The 19,843-nt window shown below is 37.2% G+C and overlaps 2 protein-coding genes across 3 annotated transcripts in view; one reads left to right on the top strand and one right to left on the bottom strand.

Annotated features, from left to right (window-relative positions):
• Positions 1-19,843, top strand: part of LOC106083425 (muscle LIM protein Mlp84B) — an 88,888-nt gene that overhangs the window by 6,370 nt on the left and 62,675 nt on the right. The window lies entirely within an intron of this gene.
• Positions 881-17,939, bottom strand: LOC106083436 (helicase ARIP4). Its single transcript, XM_013246435.2, has 7 exons — positions 14,797-17,939; positions 14,025-14,737; positions 13,750-13,948; positions 2,760-3,207; positions 2,563-2,692; positions 2,222-2,503; positions 881-2,162 (listed from the first exon to the last, which is right to left on the bottom strand). Exons 1-7 carry the CDS (start codon positions 17,382-17,384, stop codon positions 1,240-1,242), a joined length of 5,283 nt encoding a protein of 1,760 aa, XP_013101889.2. The 5' UTR covers positions 17,385-17,939; the 3' UTR covers positions 881-1,239.

Below are 19,843 nucleotides of genomic sequence, written 5' to 3'. Positions count from 1 at the left end.
GGGGACCACCTCAACCCCGCTAAATAAGACATCATGAGAATATCAGGCTGAAATGATATATTTCAAGAATGGAGTACACCTTACATCCAAACTTAAATTTGTAGACCAATAAAGATCACATGGGATCCAGATAATGGCACTTATATTGTTAAACTGTTTGTCAAGCGATATAAAATTTTCATAGCATGGTATTTCACTAAAAGCTCTTTAATTGTCAAAAATAAATATTTCAAGGAAATTTTTGTTCATATAGTATTCTATAAAAATCAAAATTTAAATTTTTTTGTCCGGCTATAGATTATTTAAAAAAAATGCATCTATTCAAAGAATATCATAGGAAACAGAGTTAGGCAAATGTGTGATGTTGTTAAAGCATTTTACTGCCTACCAGGATCGCGATTTCTGGTTCACCAAGCCTCTCATCAACGAAATTTGTGAAATCGATCGTGGTGTTTTACATGCCCACAATTAATGATTTTTTTTTAATATATTTAATTTAAATTCATACCTGTACCCTTCAAATGTCCAGATTACAATATACAAACATAATTACTCTGAAAAGAAAAGAAAAAATTATGAAAATTAAAAAGGCATTTGAGAAAAATTTTCAGAAAATTGTAAATAAAAAGATGTAGTCGTATCATTGCTGCTTGGTCTTCATTAACAATTTACATTCACTCTATAAATGATTAGTTGTATGAACCTGCTCTCCTCACATGAGACAACAAACAAACTCACGTCACCACAGCTGATCTTCTCTAACACTTAATAAAGCAGAGAGAATTTCTCACCTTAGCTGAGGAAAGTTCAAATTGTTTCATCACACAGCTGGGTTGTGATGATTTTTGATTTGATGATTGTCTTGCAAATAACACACAAATTATCTTCTAAAATTATACTTTATTTAATTCATTTTAATTATTGCTAAACTATTTGATTTTTTTCTCGCTTTCCTTCCGTTTTTTTTTAAATATGTTTTTGTTGTTGTTGTTGTTCTTATTATAATAATCAATATTAATTAAAAGTTAAAGACACGTACACTGGAGTTGCAAAGTGTACGAATGCGTTTAAGATTTTTTATATTCTTGTTTAATGTACTTTTGTTTTGTTCTTTTTTTTTGTTTGTTTTGTTTTTGTTAATGTTGTATGCATTTCTATTTGTATAATTCTTTTTGTTTTTTGCTTTATTAAATAAGATAGGCCCTATCATTTAGCATTGGCAAATTATTGTTATAATTACTATGGATGATAATGCTGTTGCCACTGTTGATGCGTGTTTGGCTGCACTTTAGCATGATGGGAATGTGCATGTGTTGGAGGCGGTATGGGAGGATATGTGGCGGCGGCTGCGGCAGCGTTACTGTTGTGCATTAAATGTGGACTCTCATTGTTTGTGGAGGGTGAGGCCAACATGAATGACGACCACTGGGGATAGTAATAGAAATCCGATATCGATTGTGCATGTGGATGGGGATGCGCCGCTAGTGCATGGCCATGGCTGGAGGAGGAGGATGCTGCCAAATCGCTATGTGATGAATTGCTTGGATGGTAGCGTGAACTTTGATGTGGCTGATGAGATCCGTAGGTAGGGTAATCGCTAAATTGCGTTGTTGGCTGATGGAAGCTGGCGCTGATTTCGGCACCCCTAGAAGAATAAAGCTGTGAGCTGCGAGGATTTTGGTGTTGAGAATAAAAATTATAGGGTTGATGTGGTGTATATGTAGTAGGAGTTTGGGAATGCATTAGGGGGGGAGCATTTGTGTGAGGGGTAGCAATCGGTTGTTGATTGTGGGCATTCTGAAGCTGGTGTTGTTCATTAAGCGTTTGAGTATGAGGAATATGAGGATTTTGTGGCTGCGCTGTTTGCGACTGTTGCTGTGGCTGCTGCTGCTGTGACAAAGGTAGCCGTTGTTGGAAGCTTGTAGTTGTTGTCTCTGGTTTGTCAGCTGCACGTGTCAATGTTTTACTATCCTTTTCCAATGAGTTCTTAGTTTTATACAAATTTGTATCCGTATTTGTTGAACTATTGAATAAATCCATTTGTTTTGAGTTCGATGATGATGATGATGTCGATGCAGTTGCAGAAGCTCCTGATTCAAGTCGTGTTTCAACAACGTTTGTTGGGTGTTTCGTTGTTGTGGTTTCCATTGCATTTGAAGGATCTGTAGAGGAATTTAAAAATGAATACTAATTTGTTAACAAATTTAGTTAAATTATTTACCTTTAGGTGAGGGTGCAATTGTTGATGTTGTTGTAGTATCGCTATCGGACTTTTCAGTCTTGGAATCTCTGCTTGTTATTGAATCGGATTCTCCAGTGATATCTATGACATCACTTTTCTCTGTACTGGGAACATTTGGCTTATTTAAGGTTCTGATGGCAATAATTTTTCCACTATCCAATTGCATGTATATGCCTTTGGCGGATTTCAATACCATAACACGTTGCCCAGCCTTGATAATAATTTTTGATTTATTGCTAGAGTTAGTGGGTATAACCACATCTGAAAGAAAAAAAATGGATTTTAAGGCACAAAATATAAACATAAAAAGAAAATCTTACCCAAGGGTAATGACATTTCCTGGGCAGTCATGCCTTGCTTTTGCCAAACTTCCGCTGGTATCCAACGCGTTGATCTTAAGCCGCTACTATGCTTTTGAGTGGTTGTTGTTCTATTTTGTATTGGGCGTACCTAAATAATTTTTATATATTTTTATATTAATATGGCTTTAAACTGATTTCTATCATGCTCTACTTACTGTCTGATATGGACTCCTTCCCGTAGTTGAATAGATTGCAGTCTTTGACGAAGTCTTCTTTTGCATTTCATAACTTCGATGCGCCTGCCTTTTTTCTGCCTGCGACAATTTATCGTTCTTGCGGTCCACCAGCAGACTCTCATGAAAGAACGGCTGTTTTGTTAGATGCGTCTTGTATTCCGTCAGTATTATTTTCATTATTGTGTCTGTGTATGATTCTAAAGGCTTTGAGAAGTCCCCGCTATTTGTTGTCTTATTCTCATCATCGTCATCATAATCGTAGCAGAGATTTGTGACATCTTTAATAGATAAATGAGCATCGGGATTACACTCGTCGACCACACGATCGGACATGCCTTGTTTCTTTATTTGACGATCATAGATTTTCTTTTCCAGGCATTTATCCATGACCAAGCGATAAACGAAACAGGAACGTTTTTGCCCATATCTGCAAATAAGGAAGAAGAGATGCAATTTCACAACATATCCTAAGGGCAATATCACAAAAAACAAGATCCTTTAATCTGGGTTTTGGTTTTTTTCTCGACTAGTTATATTCCTAGCGAACCAAATGTCAGACAAATCTAAACAAATTCTGAACTATTTCTGCACTATTTGTCTTTTTTCCCGACAGACTTATCCCCAAAGAGGAGCCGTTCCGACACGGTTATAAAAAGGAGATCCTTAATAGAATGTTTAAGAGGAACTTTGCAATTTGAACCTTCGGAAAACACATTCAAATTCTATACAAATTCATTTAGAATTCGGTCAGAAATCGTTAAGACAAGTCGGAAACCACATCTGTCTTATAAAGACTCAACATGATGATTCAGTCAGAAGTCTTAAAGATAACTCTAAATTCCCTTCTGAATTTCCAGGAATTTTGATTCGAAATTCTGTAAGCATTCTGTCAGAAACTTCGGCAGAAACATCAGATATGCAATCGACATTTTGTTCCGAAATTTTGTCAACCACTCCAAATATTTTTCGTTAAGAATTCGGACAGACCTCTGATCCAAATTCGTATAAATTTTCAGACTTTCGTACAGACTTCTGAACGTTTGGCTCACACACACCAGATTTAATTGGTCGAATGTTTGCAGGCTTTCAACAGACAGACAGACAAAAGAAATTTTTTCAAATTTTCTTATTTTGAAGGACGAAAAACCGTTCAATTAAATGGTGAACAGGTGTTCAGCTGACAACAATCCGATATACATATGTATTTTACCGTGTTGATGTTGCCATCCCTGTTTTAAATGTATATCAATTACTGCAATCCCACAGATGGCGCTGCAAATATTGTTATTCCTTCTGTTGATGTGGCTTCAAAACCTCTTGAACGATTTCATATGTATTGAAGATCAAAATGTACTCCAAGACTTTTTGGTTTTTGGACCTACAATATATTTCGAAGAATGCCGTAGATAATATATCCGAAGTTGATGGATAGATCACTTAAAGCTAAAAATGAAGTATGATCGTAAAGACAGACTCCCCTTTTTTGCTAGTAGCTAAGGCAGAATAGTCTACTTACACTCAGAAAATCTGGTTAAGATTTTCATGATCCAGAACAAAAAGTTCAGCGGTACAAAGAGGACCTTTACGACCATCAACATTCAAAATAGGAGAAGCGGTAAACATGTACCGAAAAATTTTCTGTTCTTAAAACCAATGCCAAAGCCATAGGATCCGAATACTGGCCAGTAGCAACACATCCTGCAAGCAAGATGTATCAGAAAAAGCAAGAGGTTTTAGGAAAAGAACAGAGGTAAGAGAAAAAAATCAGGTAACGAGGATAAATCGGAAGTTAAGGGAATTGAGAGAAAAAATGTGCCGAAAGAAAAATGTGATATATGAGAATGAGTGGGAAGAAACGTGTATCCCGCAGAAAAAGGAGCGAAACCAAAAGTTCTGAGTTTAAACGTTTTATTGGTATTGAGCAATGGGAGATAAGAAGTATCAAGAGGAAAAGAGGGATGTATGGAAAAGGGGAAAATAGGTGTACGAAAGAAGAGAAGAAAATGTGATTGAAAGGGGAGAAACCTGACGGTTTTGAGTGGCGTTAAGTTTGTAAAGTCCAATCTAATCTAAACACACTGTTGTAGGTGACACACCTGAGGTAGCTTTACTAAACAATCTATAAAGGTAATGTGCCGCAGGCTTGCCATAAAAAACATGGTTGAGGAGTCGAGCAAGTAACCTAACCTTGTAGTAAATAACGGAAAAATTTGGGAAAAAACTAAGAAAGAGATGAACGGACTTCCCTTATGTTGTCAAACTCCACATAAAATTTAAAATTCAATCTATTTGCATTAGGATTTTCCGAACTCTCTACTGAGAAGGTGCATTATAACAGAAAATGGCATCAAATGAGACAGGCATCACAACAACACCAAATGGTGATTCTTTGCATTATAGCTGCCATGATATGAGTATGGCTGTGGATTTGTGGTTAGTCAGATTCACTTCGGTGGATGAGAGGGTAACCTCAATCCCATGACAGCCCATTTTACGTAACGGATTGATCCGATGGATTCCTTCATTGAGTCGGCAGACCTTGCCCATGAAGGGTTTCATAGGGTCACCCGACAGGCGGCTGCCAATGGTTTGCGTCTGGCTGGGCAGATAAAAAGGTGAGGTTAGTATAATGGTCCCAGGTCACAATCGGGACATACATTCTGCACGTTGGCATCAATCCTTGCTCTGTAGGAATTGAGGCGGATGCTTCTGTCTGATCGTCTTAGAGCATGAAATATACTGTTTTGCCGGGAGAGATTAATTTCTTCAGGTAAAATGCAATATTGTATAGACGCGCTTGAACAATCAATGGCCATGACGTTCCAGCAATCCCATGACAGCCGGTTGTACATACAGGATTGACTCGAAGGCTTCCTTCATCGGCAAGGGAATTCCTCGGGCGCGGATGACATATCAACAGTTGTTTTGCGCAAGTGTTCTTCGACGCATTCCACTATCCGCAAACTGTGGTTGCGCGCCTGGTAGCTCGCAGCTTAGCTTCTCGTGACAGCAAAGAACACCACACAGATCAGACCTCAAAGTTCCAGCTTGTGTGGTGCACACAGCTATTCCGTGCCGGGATAACAACAGTAATGGAAGGTTGTTAATGTGGGCGAATCGAGAAGTTCATGTTGTAAAATGAGTTTTGGAAATTCTAACAAAGATTTAAACAATAAACCGATGGCTTTGTTAAGGAGGTGCCTATTGAAATAAACTTTGTTATCATTCACTTGTTAAATTTCATTACTATACTTTTGAATTTGTATTTTATGTAATAGAAAATTACATTTTGTTTTATGTCATTACGTTAATAAATTTTGAATCGAACAAACGATTTGTCGGCCACATATAATTTTCTCAATAGGTTATGGGCCTTTGTGAAAATAAAAAAAAGGATTGCAATAAAGAAACAATAAGGACTAAATAAAGGAATTCAATAAGGATACGCTAAAGAATTCGCTAAGGAAAGAAAAGAAAAAAAAAAAAAATAAAATCTAAAATGTCGGATGCAAAACCTAAATTTGCGAAGCTAAGCAATGAAAATTATGCTAACTGGAAATTCAAGATGGAATTGCTATTGCGTAAGAATAATTTGTGGAAGCGTGTCATTGAAGGATCTCGTCCTCCGCCGAAAATTGGACAGAACAATGAAATTACCAATAAGTCGGAAATCGAAGAATGGGACATAAAGGATGATGAAGCCCGAGGAACGATTGGATTGCTTGTAATGGACGACCAGTTGGGACACATCCGAAATGCAAAGACCGCTAAGGACACCTGGAACGCACTCAAAGAATATCATGAGAAAAACACACTTACAAATAAGGTATACTTGATGAGGTCCATATGTAGTTTAAAACTTCAAGAAGGAGGTGATGCAGTTGCTCACATAAATGCAATGAACGATTTATTTACGAAACTACGGGATGTTGGCGAAGAAAGTTTGTCGGATAAGTGGAGTGCTGCTATGCTTTTAAGTAGCTTACCCGAAGGATATGACACTCTTATTACATCCCTTGAATCCCGCAAGGAAGAAGAGATAACATTCGCTTTAGTGCAACAAAGAGTTATTGCAGAATTCGAAAGACGGTATCACGCAACCAATGAGGGAAGTGATTCAGTTTTGAAAGCAGTGACCGGTAATAGTAGTGTATGCTATTTCTGTAAAAAGTCAGGACATCAAAAGAAGACCTGCATCAAATATAAAAACTGGAAAAGTAAGCAAAATCCCGGAAAGAATGCTAATAAAGTCAATTCGGTTGAAGAAAAGGTAAACAAGTCATCAAAGAGCGAAGATTTTTTGTTCAATTTTTGCAAGAATAAGAAGTTTTCTTGGCTTGTCGATTCCGGTGCTACACGACATACAGTAAGTGAAAGAAATTTTTTCAAGAAATTTAATGAAAGCTACAAAAGCTCGATTGAACTGGCAAATGGACAGACTGTGGCTATTGAAGGCATTGGTTCAGGTGAGATTGTTGTATGCAATGAATTTGGTGACAAACATACATTGAAGTTGAATGAAGTATTGTATGCTCCGTGTTTGGTTGGTAACATTCTCTCAGTCAGACAGCTAACAAAATCAGGATATAACGTATCATTTAAAGACAGCAATTGTTACATAAACTTTGGTAACAAAAATATCGGAATGGCAGATATTGACAGTGGAATGTATATTTTACGGCAACCAGTTTTTGTTAATGCGGTATTGCAACATAATGAAAATTGCATTCACCAATGGCATCGGAAGCTAGGACATCGTGATCCTGAAGCGATTCGGAAAATGTGCAAAGAAAACATGGTTCAAAATTTGAAAATAGTTGACTGCGGAATAAAGGAAATTTGCGAATCTTGCGTTAAGGGTAAAATGACTCGAATGTCATTTCCAAAGCAGTCAATGACAAAATCTACAGCTCCTTTAGAATTAATCCATAGTGACGTATGTGGGCCAATGCAAACAACTACACCGTCTGGAAAAAGGTTCATGGTAACATTTATAGACGATTTCTCAGGTTTTACCATAATAAGATTGTTATCGCAAAAATCTGAGGTGTTACAGACATTTAAGGATTTTGTTACATTGTGCCGCACTAAATTCGGACACATTCCAAAGAAAATTCGATCCGATAGGGGTGGAGAGTACACGGGAAAAGCATTTGAGGATTTTCTAAAGTTTGAAGGCATTGAAAGCCAATTGACTGCTCCGCATTCTCCACAACAAAATGGAAAAGCGGAAAGAAAGAACAGAACTTTGATTGAAATGGCAAGATGTATGTTAATAGATGCAAATTTACCGCACATGTTTTGGGGAGAAGCAGTTTCAACCGCCAATTTCATACAGAATAGAGTTTTAACCAGAACGACCAATTCTACTCCATACGAGTTGTGGTTTGGAGTCAAACCAAGTCTAGAGAAATTTCACATTTTTGGTTCAAGATGTTTGGTACACATTCCATCTGAAAAAAGACGTAAGCTAGATGACAAAGCACATGAAATGTTGTTTCTGGGTTATGATGAGAAGTCTAAGGCTTTTCGCTGCTACAATCAGGATACTAAGAAAGTCTGTATTAGTCGTGATGTGATATTCACAGATGTTATAAAGAATAAAGATGATGATGTCTCAATTTCATTAAATCCGAGAGATAATGGATTATTGATTGAGGAGGAGATACCAGAAGAAAACGTAACAGAAGAAATTGATGCACAAGAAAATGATACAGATGAAAATGCAATCAATATTCCAACTGAGGACAGCAGCTCAATACAAGATGTAAATATTTCTGACCAGCAAAATGAGATTAGAACTTCAAACAGATCTACTAAAGGCATTGCGGCAAGGAGACTCATTGATGAAATATGGACAGCAAATGAGATTAAAGAGCCGAAATCATATGAAGAAGCTATTAGCAGTGAAGAAAGTGTACAGTGGATGGAAGCTATGCAAGACGAGTTAGAATCTCTTCAATCAAATCAGACTTGGAACCTCGTTTCACTTCCAGAAGGAAGAACAGCAATTGGAAGTAAATGGGTATTTAAAGTGAAACGCGATGCTAATGGTCAAATAAATAGATTCAAGGCACGACTAGTCGCTCAAGGGTTTTCACAGAAATTTGGTGTCGATTATGACGAAGTTTTTGCACCTGTTGCGACACATACCTCGTTTCGAATCCTGCTGTCAATTGCTGGTAAAGAAAAAAATGACTGTTAATCATTTTGATGTAAAGACTGCATTTTTAAATGGAAAGCTCTCTGAAACCATTTATATGAAACAACCTCCAGGGTTTCAAGAGGACAATGAGCAGGTTTGTTTGCTAAAGAAAAGTATTTATGGACTGAAACAGGCTGCTAGGTCTTGGAATATGGTTCTACATGAAGCTCTTGAAAAATTGGGATTTAAACAATGCGTAAATGATGTATGTTTCTACCGGGGAAATATATGTGGAACGTTGAGCTATATTCTTGTATATGTCGACGATATCATTGTGGCATGTCGCACATCAAAACAAATTATGTATGTCGAAAATGCGTTGTCTAAGAATTTCACTATCACAAACTTGGGTGAAATTAAACATTATCTGGGAATTGAAATTTCTAAAGATGTTAAAGGAAACTTTCAGCTATGTCAATCATCGTACATAGAAAGAATTGTAAATGAATATGGTATGCAGAATTCAAAGCCTGTAAGAACGCCAATGGATGTTAGTTACGGGAAAGCAGAAGGATCAAAATTTCTTGAGTCAAATACAAAGTATCGGAAAATCATTGGACATTTTTTATACATATCAACAAATACAAGACCGGATATTTCAGCTTCTGTAAGTATCTTGGCTCAAAAGGTTTCTAAACCAACAATGGAAGATTGGTCTCAGTGTAAAAGAGTTTTGAAGTATCTTAAGTCTACATCAGAAATAAAGTTAAAATTAAGCAACGAAGAAAATGAACAAAGTCTCGTTGGATATGCTGATGCAAATTGGGCAGAAGAAAGAACTGAAAGAAAATCCAATAGCGGAAGAATTTTTCTTTATAATGGAGGTACAATTGGATGGTCTTGTCAGAAACAAACACTTGTAGCATCTTCAACATGCGAGGCTGAGTACATTTCTTTATCAGAAGCGGCTAAAGAAGCAAAGTGATTAAGGCAATTGTTGGAAGAAATACATCATCCTACCAACGAACCAACTGTAATTTACAATGACAATCAAAGCTGTTTACGTCTGGTAAATGACGACAAGTTTTCTTTTCGTACTAAGCACATGGATACAAAATATAAATTAACAAAAGACTTAGTAAAGAAAGAAATAATAACATGCATATATTGTCCAACGGAGGAGATGGTAGCTGATATATTAACCAAACCACTAACAGCATCTAAACATATTGCTCTCTGCGAAAAATGTAATTTAAAGTGAATGAGGAGGAGTATTGAAATAAACTTTGTTATCATTCACTTGTTAAATTTCATTACTATACTTTTGAATTTGTATTTTATGTAATAGAAAATTACATTTTTTTATTTTTATTTATTTATTTATTTCATTTCATGCAATGCGAAGCCATCAGGCCTATAAATAATCACACTATGCATAAGACGTACTTTTTCTAACATAAGTTAAAAAAACTACTCAATTAAAAATAAAAAACTCAAAAACTTAGAAAATGGAAAAAAATATTTAACCTATTTAACACTTTCTGAATCTAGATAAAACTAAATAACAAATAAAAAACAAATTACTAAAAATTATAAGCAGCAACTGATTAAAAAAATCCTACTCAAAAAAGATCAACGTAATAAATTAAAAAAAATGATTAAAGCATAATAAAAATAGTAATACTTAAACCAAAATATACAAAAAAAAATCACAATAATACTTTTGGCTTTGAAAACAAATTATCAAGAATTATAAATAAAAGAGCTTGAAAAAAAAATAATTAAAAAATATCACTTAACAAAAAAAAAAAAAGATTTAAACAAAATGGAAAAAAATAAGTAATACTAAAATCAAAAAATAAATAAATTACCAATAATACGCACGATAAAAACATTCCGTTAAAGTTGTTGGCAATTTGACACAAAAATTAAAAGCGCTGAAAGTGTAGACGAAGACGATTTGATAAAGATCTTGTTGACAAACTGAAATTCTTTAAATCCGTAGGCAAGGAGTTGTACAAACGTGCAACCCTTACAAAAAAAGTACTACTCAAAAAATTATCTACCCTCGGAAGAACCAAATGATTAGTTCTGGTAGAATGACAAAAATTAAATTCATTAACAAGAAAAATTGGAGACCGACATTTCAATAACTTAAAGAGAAACAAAAGCAAACGATAATTAACATACGACGGGAAATCACAACCGAGAAAACGACACACATAGGGAGTTATATGAACACGACGACCTACACCGTAAACAAAACGAATCATATTGTTAAAAGCGACCTGAATACGATGCATGCTCCCTTGCGACGCACTTGAGTACACCTCCAGACAATATAAAATGGCCGGCAAAACTAATGCATGCGCCAAACGCTCCCTCACAAAGAGCGGTAAATATAAACTCGTGGTATACAGGCTTCTTAAAGAAAAGTTAACCTTAGACACCACGGAACTAACGTGCCGATCAAACCGAAGCCTGTCATCCAGCTGAACACCAAGACAATCAATGCTTTGCACAAATTCAATATCTACATTATTATATCTAACACTAACATGATTGTGACAGCCCGAAAATAAAAAAAGGGCTTTAGTTTTAGAAGCGTTAACACTGAACCTATTCTCCGCCATCCACTCACGTAACGACTCCATCGCAAAATTAATTTTCGTCTGAAAAACATTCAAAAATCGATTATCACCCTTAAAAAGCAATTGGATGTCATCAGCATATGCAAATGGAGTGCACCAACAATCCAGACGAGAAAAAACATCATTGACAAATAACACAAAAAGAAGTGGACCTAATACTGAACCCTGAGGAACACCGCTTCTTACAGAAAGAACACTGCTACATTTACCATCAACACAAACAAACTGGCTCCTACCTGTAAGATACGAGCATAACAATGTACATGCACTGGTCGAAAACTTATAAACGGACTTTAATTTACTAAGAAGAAGGCCAAAATCCACTCTGTCAAATGCCTTTTCCAAATCTAAAGACAATAGCACGCAAAAACGTGTTCCACCCATGTTTGACCGGATAGAATCTGTCAAACCCAATAACAATGAGGCTGTACTTCTACCTCGCCTAAATCCACACTGGGCATCACAAATAAAACGATTACTTTCCAAATAGCCAGACATTTGACATTTAATAACATGCTCGACAATCTTAGAACAAATAGGTAAAATAGAAATCGGACGGAACTCCTTCAGAGCGTGACAAGACTGTTTTTTCCCAACGGGCACTATTTTGGCTAATTTCCAATCGGACGGAAAATAAGAAGTTAACAAAATAGAATTTACAAGATGTAACAGATGACAAGACACAAGAGGATAGACTTTCTTAAGAAATTTTAATGAGAAACCATCTACACCTGCTGCATTGGACTTAATGGCAGAAAAAGCCTTATCCAACTCCCACAACTCCACCCGTTGAAAAGCAAAACCACTATAGTCATACTCCCCGAGAGAACTACTTTGGGAGTCCAATTGGTTTTTATTAAAGGTCGTATTCAAATCCTCCACATTCAAATCACAATCATACGACTTGCAACTGCCAAGTCCATTGGATTTTAACAACGACCATAACTGCTTTGTGCTTTTATTGCCCTCAAACTGCAGTACATTCGCTTCCCTTCTAACCTTTCTTATAACAGATTTGGCTTTATTCCTGGCTCTACAATAAATTCGCCACTTAACATTGGATCTATTCTCCAAGAAAGATTTAAAAGCCAAATCTCGAAGCGATAGATGATATGAAATGAGGGGATTGCTAAACCAATCCTCACTCCTAGCCCTTATCACCCTTTTTTTTATAGGAAACGCATTATGGATAGACCCAAGACAGCTACTAAAACTACTACATTGAAAATCAACGTCACTAGTGGAATACAAAGCGGAAAAATCAGTAGACGAAACAATTTCCTGCAAATCATCACAACTCAAAGCATTATAATCAACATATTCAAAGAACTGCAAAACATTAAGGACTGAAACGTTAAGGGACACGAAAATAAACGCATGATCCGATATACTGGGACAAACAACCTGGTTAGAAACACAGACACAACTACGATCACTTACAAGAACAAAGTCAAGTAAAGAAGTAGAATTATGTACATCACTAAAATGAGTAGGTATAGAGTTGTGGACAATTGAAACATTAAGCCGCCTACAACTTTCGCGCACACTATAAGAAGACGACAGATCAAAAAGATTATTATTGAAATCTCCCAAAATTATGACGTCAGAGTATCTCACCAAAACATCAGCAACTTCACTTTCAAATGCCCGAAAATTTCCCCGCGGAAGATATACAACACCAACAAGAACATTTCTAGAACCAAGTAAAAGTTCTACAAACAAACATTCAACAATCCCATATTGACTACCACTATTTTGTTTTATGTCATTACGTTAATAAATTTTGAATCGAACAAACGATTTGTCGGCCACATATAATTTTCTCAATAGTGCCCTCATTCTGCGGTGATAAAAAATAACTCTGGTAACCGATTCAGACAGTGTGCTTAGAAAGTGGAAAAAGGTTAAAAGAGCATATGTATTCGCGGATGCAGATTTGAGAGTATATGGCGAGTTAGAGAGAGAGACTTTATGGGCCATTCTACGTTGATAGAATATATCGGCAAACCAAAAATAAGCAGTGCGCTTTAAGACCAGATAATTTCTTTATGAAAGATGCGTTCCAGAGAAAGGCTTTGGTTCCTTTTTATTTATACCACCATTTATACTTATTCCGGCAACTTAGGTGTTCATATGCCAACTTAAGACTTTTAATGATATATTCCGTACATACCTGTAAATTCGATAAATGGCTTGTGTGTCGTGACATGGATTCCAACTGGCATCAAAAATGATAACACGATTAGCTCCAACTAGATTTATACCCAAAGATCCAGCTTTAGTTGAAATAAGGAACAATTTAACATTTTCATTCGAATTAAATTCATTGACCAACTTTTCTCGCTCTTGAGATGTGGTGGAGCCATCTAAACCTATAAGAAAAAAACATTTTCATCAAAGTTAGAACTTTAAACCCCCTTTCCTCCTTAATTGATGTTTTAAACTTACGAAAGTAGTGCGTATTGTACAACCAACATGATTCCGTGGAGCCCGGCATATTTGTTGTCTGCAGAAATTTCTCTATTACATTCAATGTCAAGAGACTTTGGCTAAATAGTAAAACGCGATCACCAATGCGTACGCTTTCGTTGAGTATGCAAAAAAATATTTCCATTTTGGGAGAATTCACTATGAGGCCGGGTTCATATTTCTTAAAAAATTTGGTGGCCCAGTCGTAGGTAATTTTTTCGGGACCTTTCTTTTGATCAACATCATTACTTTCGGTGGTGGCTATGGAGCTACTCACAACACTTCCCGTTTCCGATTTCGTCTCAGTTTCATTGTGCATGCTGGATGATGTATCGGTGGAACTCTCAATGCCAGCTCCTGTTACTCCTGTTGTCGACGTCGCCCTGTCTAACGATATGTTTTTGTCCATATCAATATCGGTTTCAATAGTTTTGATTTCATTGGTATCCAAGTCGACAATTTCCGATGATGAATTTAGACTATCTTCTAAGGCAGTGGTTTCACCCGGGGCACCACCTTGTGTTTGTTTTAGCATGCAACCAACATAATTTGGCTTTAGAGGACTACCCATGGTGTGCATCATGGTGGGATAGGAAAAATAATTGGGTTGTAAATCCTGGTGGTAGCCACCGCTGCCACTGCTATTCATTGAGGAATTTTCATATTGATTTAAATCGGAAAAAAGTGAGGGACTGAAAAGGAAACACAAATGCAAACTTTAATAGCCTAAATAAGGAATGCCTCAACTTACCTTTGGAAATTATTTTGCTTATTTGCTGCAATCGCCACTTCATTTGTCACTTGTGTAGGGTTTGGCATTTCATTTTGATCTAAAAATTGGGCTTTGGGCATTGAGTTAGAGTTGGAGTTGTCATTGGAAACTGTGATACCATTTGAACCGTTCTCTACTAATGAGCTTGAAGTTGACAACAGACTTTGTTGCTGCACAGCAGGTGGTGGTAGTCCCGGAACGGGAGGTGGGAAGCCATTCTTATGCATATTTGCCGTTGCTGTAGTTTTTGGATGCGGTGGGTGTGGAGCCAATGTATCAACTTCATCTACTCCCTCGATATCCATATCCATGCCGGTTTCAGCAGCTTTCATAGCATCGTACAATACATCAGGATGATTCCATATCTTACAGCAAACCGCAAAAGCCTTCAGAGGATTCGGGACATTCTTTGTGCGCACAATGTCATTCATGAAGGTATCGTATAGCTGCTTCTGCAACTCCGACATGCGTGTTAGTATAACATATTCCTGTTTTTCCGGCAGCGATTGTTGCAGCACCGTATGTGAACGCCTTTGTACAAAGCCCACTAGCAAAGAGTGCAACACATGGGCACGAAAACGCATCAGTTTTATATCATCAGGTGTAGAATCTACACAAAGCCCATTTTGTATGGGCCTCTCGAACATGTTGCAGAACTCGGTGCGTGTACCCAAGTAATTGGGGCGAACAAAATCCACCATACACCAATATTCCAGCAGATTGTTTTGCAGAGGATAACCGGTGAGCACAATGCGCCGACGCGTGCGAATTTGTTTGAGAGCCTGAGATATACCGGCCTGGGCATTTTTGATGCGATGTCCCTCATCACAGATGATTAAATCCGGCCCAGGCTTAACTAAAGCTTCGTAGACTTCGTCCATAAGGGGACTGCGAGAATCATTGTTGTCCATATTCATTTGTTTCTTGCTGCGACGCTTTCCGGCCGAGCTCAGCTTGAGAGCCAGCAGGCGAAACAGTTCATAGCCTATTAGTAGGACCCCTCCTTTCTCTTTCCACTGCAGAATGATGCGGGCTCTGGCTGTAAGCGTCTTCTGCTGGTCATTAAGTACAAATACATCGAATTCTCGAGGCCTTATGTACTCGGGATTGTCCGAGTACTTAGGAATCCACATATCGAATTCGGCATTCCAGTTTTGCAATGTGTTAATGGGCATGACGCAAACGACATACTTGGAAGGCGTGTACCTAAGGAATATATCACAGAAACAAACGACCTGCAGAGTTTTGCCCAAACCCATAGAGTGCGCCAAAATGCAGCCAAAGCCTCCAGAATCGTTGAAACGTTTGGGAGACTCGATAATGTTGTCGAATAGAAAACGAACCCCACCTATTTGATGGGGTTTAATAGTGCGGGCTATTTGGGGAGCTATGAATATGTCCTCCTCATCATCTGGATGACCAACATTGATGACAACGCGTCCTAAGTGATCCGGAACATTGAATTCGTCTTTGACATGCATGCCACTATTGTGAGGATCATCATTGTCATCATCTTCCTCCTCAGCCTCATCGTCAGAGAGCACAATGCAATCATCATCATCGGAACTGTCATCGATGGTAACAACTTCAGCGGGAGGTGTGTCTTTCTCTTCCAAGCTTTTCGAGTCGTTGCTCTCAACCATTGAATCAGCAGGACTTTTCTTGGCCTCATCCTCGTCGTCTAGTTCAACATCATCTTTTATCCCCGCTGTCTGGTCTTGATGATTACTGCTCTTAATACTGGCCGCCTTTTTCTTGTCGTCGAGCAGAAGATCTGCCGGGTCTTTTACCCGATGCTCATTGACAAACCTATCGAAATGCGTTAATACTGCTTCTCTCTGTTGATACTCTCGCAGAAGTTTCTGTTGTTCGGCCATGCGAGCCAAACGTTCAGATTCCTCATGTTGAGCTTTCAAGGTGTTTGTGTCCAACTGATTGGTGTCCATTACTTCACGAATATTTTTTCGCAAACTTGATTTTTTCTTTTCTTTTTCCTTTTCTTCGGCCATTTGGTTAAGATGTTGTTTTTTGACCAACAAACTATTGTCATTTGCCTGCATGGAATTTTTACGCTTTTGGCTTTCGGCAGAGTCTAGGGTATCCATGCTGGGGGTGGTGTTTGAGGAAGGTGCAATAGGAGTATCATGGCTTTCCTTGGAATCAACGGCGGCCGTTGATGAAATATCATGGGGGCCTGCTATCTGTTCCTGATTTTGATTTTGGGAAGGCGGCGATGTAAGCTCTTGCTCTTTTTGTTGTTGTTCCAAATGAGGTTGGTGTTGCAGTGGCTGCGTTTGTGTTTGTTCTATATGCTGCTGCTGCTGCTGAAGATGTTGACTCTGCTGTTGCTGCTGCTCTTGAAGGGATATTTGATGTTGCATTTGGATACTATTCTCTACATTGACTGGTGCAGGCATCTCTCCAATTCCAGCAGCAAGTGGATGACCCAACATGCCATACATTCCGTATTGTAAAGCAGCATCCATCAATTGAGGCGGTGCCGGCGGCACTACCGCTGCTCCAGCATTTACGCTTTCCATGTAATTTAATACCTCTTGCTTTTCCATATTCCGGCTTAAGTCGTCACAAACAGTCAAACAGCAATTATATCTTTCCGGGGCAATAATTTTCTATCTGTCACCACACAACATATATGTATACCAAAAACAATGTATAGAAGGATGTTCCAAACGACAACGGCCGACGAGCGGTCATTGCATATAGACCCAAAACACTACATACATACTGGGAGTATTCGACCGCTTGATATAAATTTCCGAGATTTACTTAGCCCCTTATGCTGTTACAACAATCTTGACTAAGAATTCGCATTAGGAAAACTACTGCACTTATTAGAGATACAGATACATATTCGTGATACAGACTTTTCACTTTTACTGCAAACCGTTCACACCTTTTGATTTTGCTCTTGTTATAAGTTTCCTTGAGTGATTCCTTGTATTAAGCTGATGAGGTGTCTATTTCCCGGCCAGTTGAAATGAAAACAATTCTTTCTAAGTTCTTTTGTGCATGATTAAAACTTTATTTTACGATTTTTCCATGTAAGTTTTTTACACACATTCTAGCGAATTCAATGTTATCGTCCAAAAAAAAAACACGGCATGACATTTCAGCAACTGTCAAATAGCACAGTCAGAGATGGTAAACTCAAAGGATGGGTACTTTTTTAAGTTTCATGATTTTTTGGGGCAAAGGGAAATTTCATGACAGTGTTGCCAGAAAAGTCTTCACTTCGCGTTTCACAGCGAAAATGGAAATAAACTTTGAACAAATCAAGCAATCTTAATGATGAAATAAATATTTTATTGTAGGCTAATCTATTTAGCTGATGATTAGTGTTGCAAAAATTGACCACATTTCACTTGAGAATTGTCTAATTAAACACAGAACCAGGATTCCCTAACTCACTGTTCATCTGTACTAGCGGAATGCTGTCAAACTCCATATAAAAAAACTGGGCGAAATGGCTAAAAAGTTGTACTGTGCTTACGTTAAGGAGAATGGCAAAAAAAATTAATGGTAACGTTTTTAATTTTTGTTTGTTTTATTGATTTCAAGGGTTCGTTTTTTCTGTTATTTTATTTAATAGCAAAAAAATATAAATCAATAAGTGCAGAAAAACATCCTCTTTTGATATGAAAGCAAAAACTTATGATTGCTGTCAAATTTTGCTCGTGACACAATTTAACATTTCAGCGACTATTCCGAAAGCAGAACAAAGTATTCAGATTAAGAGAGCAGAAAAAGGAAATGGGAAAATAAAATCTGTGAAAAAACATAAGTACATTTTTTAAATAATTTATAGCCTTTTTATGGATGTCGAAAAATAATAAAAACAAACAAAGAGCAATCGCTTGAAATCGAATCTTTTTCAGTGAATTCAATTTCTCCCCCGCACATACGAAAGTCAATGTTTTCGTTTTCAAATGCTTACGATTTTGGAAAAGCCATAGGGGTGTTTTTTCGATATCTCCTGATCTACTACAATTTGTAAGTGCGATTGTGCAGCTATGTTTTGACTTTCTTTACTCTAAGTTTATTTCTAAAACCACTTTGACATTTCAATTTAAGGCGTTTGCCACACAACGTAATTTCGTTGGGGGTAGATTTTTGTTGTTGTGCTAATGACGCTATATCTTAGTTGTATCATGAATTTTGGAGCTCCTAAAATCTCAAATTTGTGTCCAAATTTGCTAGGTACGCTTAAGAGAGATATCAGTAAATTATTATAGACAACATTTGTTGGCCCCATATTTTGATCATAGAATCCGGTGTAGGCATCTATGTTTCTTAAATGCTAAAATATATGTAATTTTATAGTATCACTTGTTTTTTATTTTCCATTTTTGCTAAAAAGTTCTCGCTCGAAAGCAAAATATCAAATGACTGCTTTTGACATTTGCCTTGCATTTTTGACAACTGTTACGATATACATGAACCCATTCTTGCATGGGAATGCCTACGTTTTTGTTCAACTTGTCGTTCGATAAATTCTTCGTTTTAAGTGAAATACACAAACGGAAATCAGTTTTTTTTCGTTTGCGGCTCGAATTAACGCCTGCGTCGGCGTCGATAAACAGGCTATTAGTGTTTAAAAGCAAAACAATTTCCACAATTCATTGAACTTGCTAAATTAGTTGCATTGTTCATTCACAGATCTCTTAAAATTCTTTATTCTTTTAATTTTTTTCGTTTATTTTTCATCTTTACTTTCCATGCGAACAGCTGAAAAAAACAGCCGGCCAGTTTGACGGTATAAAGATGTCAATTCTGTGTTTACATTCACAACAAACCAACCCATTTTTTTTGGACGTTACCTTCTCTTTGTTGTGTTCCTCTTTCTATCATTTTACTTGCACACGCACAAACACAAGAGCAAGTTTCTTTAGTTGAGTAGTGAACAATAGGACTGTTCGCGTAACAATTTGCCAGTAAAAAGTTGCAAGAAAGTAAGTACAACCTTTAATCCCTTTTGCTATTTATTTGAACAAAATATGTGGTTTTC

This window comes from Stomoxys calcitrans, chromosome 5 (genome assembly GCF_963082655.1).
Source record: "Stomoxys calcitrans chromosome 5, idStoCalc2.1, whole genome shotgun sequence".
NCBI classification, from domain to species: Eukaryota; Metazoa; Arthropoda; class Insecta; order Diptera; family Muscidae; genus Stomoxys; species Stomoxys calcitrans.
The sequence above is the reverse complement of the archived record's forward strand: the minus strand, read 5'-3'. Positions and strand labels throughout refer to the sequence as shown.